Source organism: Gekko japonicus, unplaced genomic scaffold (genome assembly GCF_001447785.1).
Source record: "Gekko japonicus isolate JY-2015 unplaced genomic scaffold, Gekko_japonicus_V1.1 scaffold32, whole genome shotgun sequence".
Lineage (NCBI taxonomy): Eukaryota > Metazoa > Chordata > Lepidosauria > Squamata > Gekkonidae > Gekko > Gekko japonicus.
In genome coordinates, this window is record NW_015167527.1 from 2697862 (window position 1) to 2705513 (window position 7652).

General features: G+C 43.3%; 1 protein-coding gene across 1 annotated transcript in view; it reads right to left on the reverse strand.

Moving 5' to 3' along the window:
• Positions 1-2113, reverse strand: part of GPHN (gephyrin) — a 406541-nt gene extending 404428 nt beyond the window's left edge. The window contains exons 1-2 of the mRNA XM_015413285.1: positions 2110-2113; positions 1320-1398 (exon numbers count right to left, since the gene is read on the reverse strand). Coding sequence (XP_015268771.1) covers positions 1320-1398; positions 2110-2113 — 83 coding nt within the window. The remainder of the gene's footprint in view (positions 1-1319; positions 1399-2109) is intronic.
• Between the last annotated feature and the right edge of the window lie 5539 nt (positions 2114-7652).

The following is a 7652-nucleotide window of genomic DNA, read 5'->3' on the forward strand; positions in this document are numbered from 1 at the left end:
GAGGTTGTTGATGGGTCTCTCCAGGCGAGACCACATCCGACCGGTGCTGCATGCGCTGCACTGGCTGCCTATAGCATACCGGATTCGTTTCAAAGTGCTGGTGCTTACCTTTAAAGACCTGAATGGCCAGGGTCCGGCCTACCTAAGGGACCGCCTCTCCCCGTACATTCCCCCAAGAGCACTGAGATCGGGGAACTTCCATCGCCTGGAGGTTCTAGGCCCCCGGGAGGGACCTAGTGCAGTTCCGCAGGGCCTGTAAGACGGAGCTCTTCCGCCAGGCCTTTGAGGGGGAGCCGCTGCCGTCACTGTTCCATCAATGATATCCTAACTACCTACCCCATGTTGGGGTAGTTGCCGCCCAATAGATCTGGAAAAAAACTCTTCCTGGAGCTCCTGCTACGAAGAACATGGCCGCCAGTGTGGGACGTCGTCCATCTTGGATTTTATGTAAATAATTTTAGCACCAAATTTTATATCAGATATATTGTTTATTATGCTGCTGTTGTATTTATATTTTAACCTTTGTAAGCCGCCCCGAGCTGAATTACTGGATGGGGCGGGATATAAATCTCAATAATAAAATAATAAATAATAAATAATTCCAACCACCTTTGAACACTCCCCATCTGGGTTAAAACAGAGCCCCCCCCCAAAAAAGGTTCTACCTTAATGTACTACAGTGCTGCTGATCAGAGGAATCCATGACTGGCAAGAGCTAGCAAGTTAAGGCGGAAAAAGGACTGTGTCACATGCTTCAGAGCACAGCAGGAGCAACTACTTTGTACAGGAAGCAAGTACAAAGAATAAACTCCCGGAAGACATTAGGGCCCTGTGGGACCTTTTACAGTTCCGCAGGGCCTGCAAGAAGAGTTCTTCCACCAGGCATTCGACCAAGGAGCCACACCGCAAGACCCTGTGCCCTGGTATCACCACCGGCAGCCTGTGCTTCACCAGCACTAACGGACCAAGATGATAGTCCTAACACCAATACTGACTGTACTCCCATTAAGACTGATCTGTTACCAAGATGATTTGTTATTATGTTTCGCCATTGCTATATAACATTGTATACTAGCACTTTATGAATGGTTTTAATAATGCTGTTTTTAGTTGTTTTAATTTTTATGTAAGCTGCCCTGAGCCTGCCTTGGTGGGGAGGGCAGGGTATAAATCGAATAAATAAATAAATTATTGCTGGGACCCTGCTCCTTTGCACACCTCCATGGCTACAGGCCTGAGTACCTGTATTCCAAACTAGCTGTGTATCAATCAATGCCAATTTTGAAATCTATTACTCACTCTTGAAAGCAGATACTTACAAAGAAGGATCTTGGACGAGGTCTTTAAGGTTTATCCCACTACGATCCTCTGCAAGATTCCTGAAGCAGCTGTCACTCACTAAAGAAGAAAGACAGGGAAAATTTATTCTCATCTCCATTTACAGCCTACATTTCTCACTGAGACTCTAGGTGCATTACAAAATATGATAAAAACAACTGAAACAGCAAATATCTCTAATGAACAAACAATACAGTCGGGCTGGGACTGAAGAACTGGAAAACAATACAAGCAAACAGAACAACTGTCTAAAGCAACAAAACAGTCCATGTAGACAGAGAACTGTAAGGCAACAAAACAGTCTGAAAGTAAGACACACCATACTGAAGAGGATTACAGAGGTAGAAGACAGTGATTTAAGGAGAGGGGCATACAACACTGCAATATATATTATGATACTCCCCCCTTATAGAATAAACCTCCTGAGCTGATCCATTATACTATCATTCAGGAAAAAAGTGCCAGAAAGATAACACCTGATAATGGTTACTAAGAGTGTGTGGTTGGCATAAACCAAACCAAATAAATACCTGAAAAATACCTTCTCAGTACTTGGGGGGGATTTATTAAGCCGAATACAGACCAGAGGTCATATTCAGCTACTGATATGGCTCGGCCCCACCCCACCCCATTTTTTTCAGCTTTTATTCAGGTGAGCCAGCCTCAACCAAATTGGCATGGAGCAGCTCTGAGCTGCAAGAGAGAATCAGCTGGGGTAGCACAGAACTCACAGCTCCAGCTCTCTCAGGCTAAGCTGCAAGAGGAACAGACCCATAGCCAGTTAAATTACAGTTAATTAAATTAATCTGAATGCCTGTCATTAAACAGGGAGGCTCCAAGCCTGTTTCTAGCCCTTCCTTTCAAGGGAAAAGGCAGCCAACAGTTCCTAGGAAAAAACAGCTCAGGGAAAATTTATTTGCCTTCAGAAGACATTTAAATGTCTTTTGAGTTTCCTTCCACAGGGTATGAAAGCATAGAAGGGCACTCAAGTGTGGCACCTTCAGTACATCTCCAACAATCCCCCTTTCAGCTAGCCCAGTCCTTCTGTTTACCACCTAGGTCATGGTGAGTCTTTTGAAAGCATTCCCATGAGCCTTTGAGAAACATGAGTGCCCCTCTAAGCTTTCTTGTCTTGTGGAAGGGAACTCAAAAGGCAATTAAATGCCCTCTGAGCTGTCTTTTCCCAGGTCCTATGATCCCCCCCCCTTCCACAGTGAGAGGGAGAAGGAAGCTTGAGGGCAAGCTGTGGTGCTGTCACACTGGCCGCTGCCAGTAGCAGGCAGGGGGGGGGGTCTGTCCTCAAAAATAAGGTTTTTGGCATGGCTATTTGTGGGGTGGGTACAGATGTAAAATTTCCAGAAATTTTGAAGCTCGGAAAAAAACCCGTTTTTTCCCATGGGAAAACGGAAATTTTCAGAAAAATTGAAAAAAATGCTACATTAGCACTACTTTTTTCTTTTCCAGCTTGAAAGTCATTCTGTTACTTTAGGAACATAAAATATGACTATGGACATTTTACTTGGCATGAAATGATCACAACTAGCATATTAAAAATATAGTGTATCCAAACATTTATTACAAACCCCCCCACATGCAAAAACAAAACTGAAACCTTTTTCTTTTGTAACAAGAGCACCTCCTAAAGGAAGAAATGCATCTTGTTCTTCCATTGGATAGTTCCGTTTGTAACCTAGGACTTGCTTGTCTTCCAGTGCACAGAAATTAGATCAATCTGATACCATACATATTTTATAGAAATGATTTGGAAAATATTTGAACACCTTGTCTTAAAATATTTTAGTGATCATGTTAAAATAAAACATTCCATAATCAATTTTTTTTTCTTTTTTCAATTTTTCCAATTTTTTGGGAAAAAACAAAAAAGGTTTCGGGGGAAATGGGGAAAAAACACTTTTCCCCAAATTTTTCCGGTTTTTCCCCGGGCCTTCACATCTCTAGGGGTGGGGCTTTTAATTAAGGGAAAGTGCCCCAAAAGGCTCACTGTAGCTATGGATGGGCCAGAAGAGGAGCCAGCCCAGGACTGGACAGGGCAGCAGGAAGTGACAGCTCTACACTGCCCCAGCTGATCCTCCCTTGCCTGCAAGCTCTGCTGGCGTTCTGCTGGGCAGCCCAGTTTAAAACAAACAGAACCTGCAAAAGAGCCGATCCTTCAGGGAGAACTCTCCCCAAAGGCTTTCCTCCTTTCTGCTGGCCTCAACCAGGGGCTGGCTGGCTCCTCTTGAAGCTTGGTTTAAACCAAGCTGCAAGAGGAACCAACCCACTATCAGCCATAGTGGTGAAAACTGTCAGCTCTTTCCCAGGAGTCTCATGCATCTCCCCCCCCCAATCTGCACACAACTTGGAGGGCAAATAGAGGGGCATCCCAGGGAGGTCTGCTGCCAATATCATGCCTCTAGCTTGCAGGGGGGGCATTGAACATACTCACCCCATTTGCACAGGGACCCTAGGATCTCCCCCCCAAGGCAATCTGCACACAACTTGGAGGGCACTCCCTCCCCTTTTGCACATTGGTCCTACCCAGGATCTCCCCCTCCCCCCCAGCCAATTTGCACAGGACTTAAAGGGATGGTCCCTTTAAATGTGTTTTGCAAGCCACGGCACGAGTGAACATGAAAAGACGAACCTTCTGGTTTCACTAATGCTGCAGTCCCTTTAAATGCAGAGTCAAAAAAATTCAGCAATCCCAAATATTTCCCAAATTCCAATATCATAACAATATTGGGATTCAGGAATATCGGGAATACCATTTTTGTCAAGTTCAATACAGCTGAAAAATACCAATTTTTTTGTACACACCCCTAATAGTTATTGAAATCTAAATAAAAAGACTCAAACATCATATCAGATTCCACAACTTTTAATGGATTTTCAGATAAACTGACAAAATATGACAGTAGAATACTAGATGTTGTATATTAATGATTAATAACTGTCTCATTCTTTGGCTCCAAACATTCTATCACACCACCAAATCACACATGAAAGAGGAGAGTAGAGAAGTGATAGAGGAAACAGCACAGGGGACTCTCACTTGTAACAGACAGGGAGCCAGTTCATTGTGCCTCCCCCAAAGCATGGTCAGAGGGAATGGAAAGGCCAACACACAACCTACCCAGAATGCAATCCAAGGCACACTTGTGGCACCTCTGATACATCTTTCAGCACCAGCCTGGGTAGAGTGGAAGCAGTGGATGAAACAGTACAGAGGAATCTCCCCTGTAGTAGTAAAGGAGCCAGTTCATCATGGCTCTCCCCCCCCCCCATGATGCCTGGCTAGAAAGACACCTCTTGACCCTCCAGCAGCAAAGAGGGAACAGAAAAGCCAAATATAAGTGTAAATACAGAAAGTTCTAACAACAAAAGTATTTGAAGATATATGTATTATAGGCGACAATAATGCAGTATTTGATCTGGAATTAGATAGGAAGAATCAGAAAAGAGATAGAAAATCAGGAGTGGTTCTCTCTAAAGCCTTTCTACAAATGGCAGAGGAATATAATATAACAGATGCTTGGAGAACTAGAAACGTAGAAAAGAAAGATTATATGTACTATTCAGCAAGACACAACTCTTGGTCAAGCATAGATATGGCATGGATAATAACAACTATGTTAAATGAATTAATAGAAGCTGAAATATTACCGTTTGCCAACCACAGCCCTTTATTACTGACCTTCCACGAAATACAAAGAAAAACCAGGTGGCCCATGAATACAGCATTACTAAGAGATCAGAAATTTATAAAGAAAACTAGAGTTGACATTCAAGAATTCTTTAAAAGAAACATACAACCTGAAATGTCAATAGAAATAGTATGGGAAGCATTTAAAGCATTTATAAGAGGATGGTTTATTAATCAGGATGCCTGGAAAAAGAAACAAAAGAAGAAGAAATATGAGGACTTAGGGAAACAAATTAAAATAGAAGATAAAATGAAAAAGCACAGACGAAGAGGAAATAAAAATTAAATTAAAAATGTTACAACACCAAATGAATCTACTACTGACGCAAAAAACATAGAATGAACTAAACAATATTACTTCGAAAATGCAAACAAACCAACAAGATGGCTAGCATACAAACTTAGGAAAGAAAAACGGATAATAACGGCTTTAAGGAATGAAAAAGGTGAAGAAAAATATATACTACAAGATCTAAAGAACATTGTGGAAAACTTCTATAAAAATTTATACCAACAAAAAATCCAGAACAATCAACTTGTTTGTTGAATATAATTCTGGATGACTTTCAAGCTGGAAAAGAAAAAAGTAGTGCTAATGTAGCATTTTTTTCAATTTTTCTGAAAATTTCCGTTTTCCCATGGAAAAAACTGGGGTTTTTTCCGAGCTTCAAAATCTCTGGAAATTTTACATCTGTACCCACCCCACAAATAGCCATGCCAAAAACCTTATTTTTGAGGACAGACCCCCCCCCATATATAGGCTGATTTATATTCTAACGTCTGCTAAATATTGGAAGACCGACAGAACCCCCTCAAGAGAGGAGATAGCTCAGAAATTGTTGGAACTGGCAGAAATTGATAGATTGAACATGTTATTATTAGGAAAAGTTGAAGCACTATATCTAAAACGATGGTCAAGAGTTTATAAATGGTTGGATAACAAATCAGACAAATAGACTCAAAAGTGTAAAATAATCTATTTACTATATAGTATACAATGTAAAAATCATAAATAAAACTTTAAAAAGAAAAGAAATATGTGTAAAGGTATTCATAATGTGCTAAAGGAAATGCAGTAGTATTTTTAGACTATGCTGTGATTTTGCTAAATAAATTTAATGATACATAAAGGTAAAGGTAAAGGTTCCCTTGCTCGAAAGCCAGTCGAATCCGACTCTAGGGTTGCGGTGCTCATCTCCGTTTCAAAGCCGAAGAGCCAGCGCTGTCCGAAGACGTTTCCGTGGTCATGTGGCCAGCATGACTAAACACCAAGGCGCACGGAACGCTGTTACCTTCCCACCGAAGTGGTACCTATTTATCTACTTGCAATTTCTTGCTTTCGAACTGCTAGGTTGGCAGGAGCTGGAACTAGAGACAGGAGCTCACCCCGTCTTGCGGCACCCGGGTCTTGAACTGCTGAACTACCGACCTTCCACAGCCTGCAGTTCAGCGTCTTAACCACTTGAGCCACCGCAGCTCTAATGATACACAGTTAGGAAAAATATAGGAAAATAAATAACTTAGTGAAGTAACAATAAAGAATTAAAGAACACCAAAAAACAGCCTACATTCTCTTCTGGAAAATACACTCCTTAGAATGTGGTTCCTTCTATGGGCAGCATAAGAGATCTTAAAAGTAAGTTCAATCCATTTGATGAAAAAATATCGTATTTTTTGCTCTATACGACGCACTTTTTCTCCAAAAAAAAAGTGGGTGGGAAAATGTGTGCGCCTTATGGAACGAATACTGCAGGAGATGAGAGTATTGGGGGGGGCAGAGAAAGAAGGTTGCCGCCGGCTGTCAGCGAAGCCACGCCAGGACAAACGCACCATCCTGAAAAGTACCTTCCTGAGCGGCGAGCCAGTCCCCCGTACTCCCGGCTCCCCCTTGGCGCGCGCACACACATAGAGAAAGGAGGGGAGAGTGAACGGCGGGGGGGGAGAGGAAGCCACACACGAGAGAGAGGGAAGGGGGAGGGAATTCCCCCACCACCCCAACCAACCTCTCTCTCTCTCATTGGAAGCACTAAACGGTGTCTGGGCAGCGCAGGGAGGAGGGGGAGGAGGAAGGGGAGGGAAGGAGGAGAGGGAGGGGGTAGCGTGTACTCACCGAGCTGGCCATGCCTGGGGGCCCTGGGGTGTCTTCTGCTCTCCCCCCCCACCCTGTGAGCTCTAATTCATGAAGAGACAGCGAATGCGCACGGGGAAGGCGAGCCTGTGCTGCCCAGTCAGTCTGTCTGTCTGCGTCTCTCACTTGCTGGCTCGTTCCCTTATTAAACAGAGCCCCCAGCTCCAGCTGTTTTCCTTGCTGAGCTGCTGCGAGCTCCCTAGAGTACGTAGTTGCCCCCTGGGAATTGTAGTCCACAGTTAGGGGTCCCAGAGGCTTCCCTCTAACTGGCTCATTAAGAGCAATTTCCTGAGTTTATTGTTGTTTTCCATTTTCTTTGTCCATCAACCCTTACTGCAAGGAGAGCCCATAACTTCCCACCCAGATATCAGCTGATTGTGAGTAAACAATAAACTCCTATCTTTGTGCTTCTATGGCATTATACCCTAATGAGATCCCCCCCACCCCAAATCCTGCCCTCCCCAGGCTCTACCCCTCAAATCT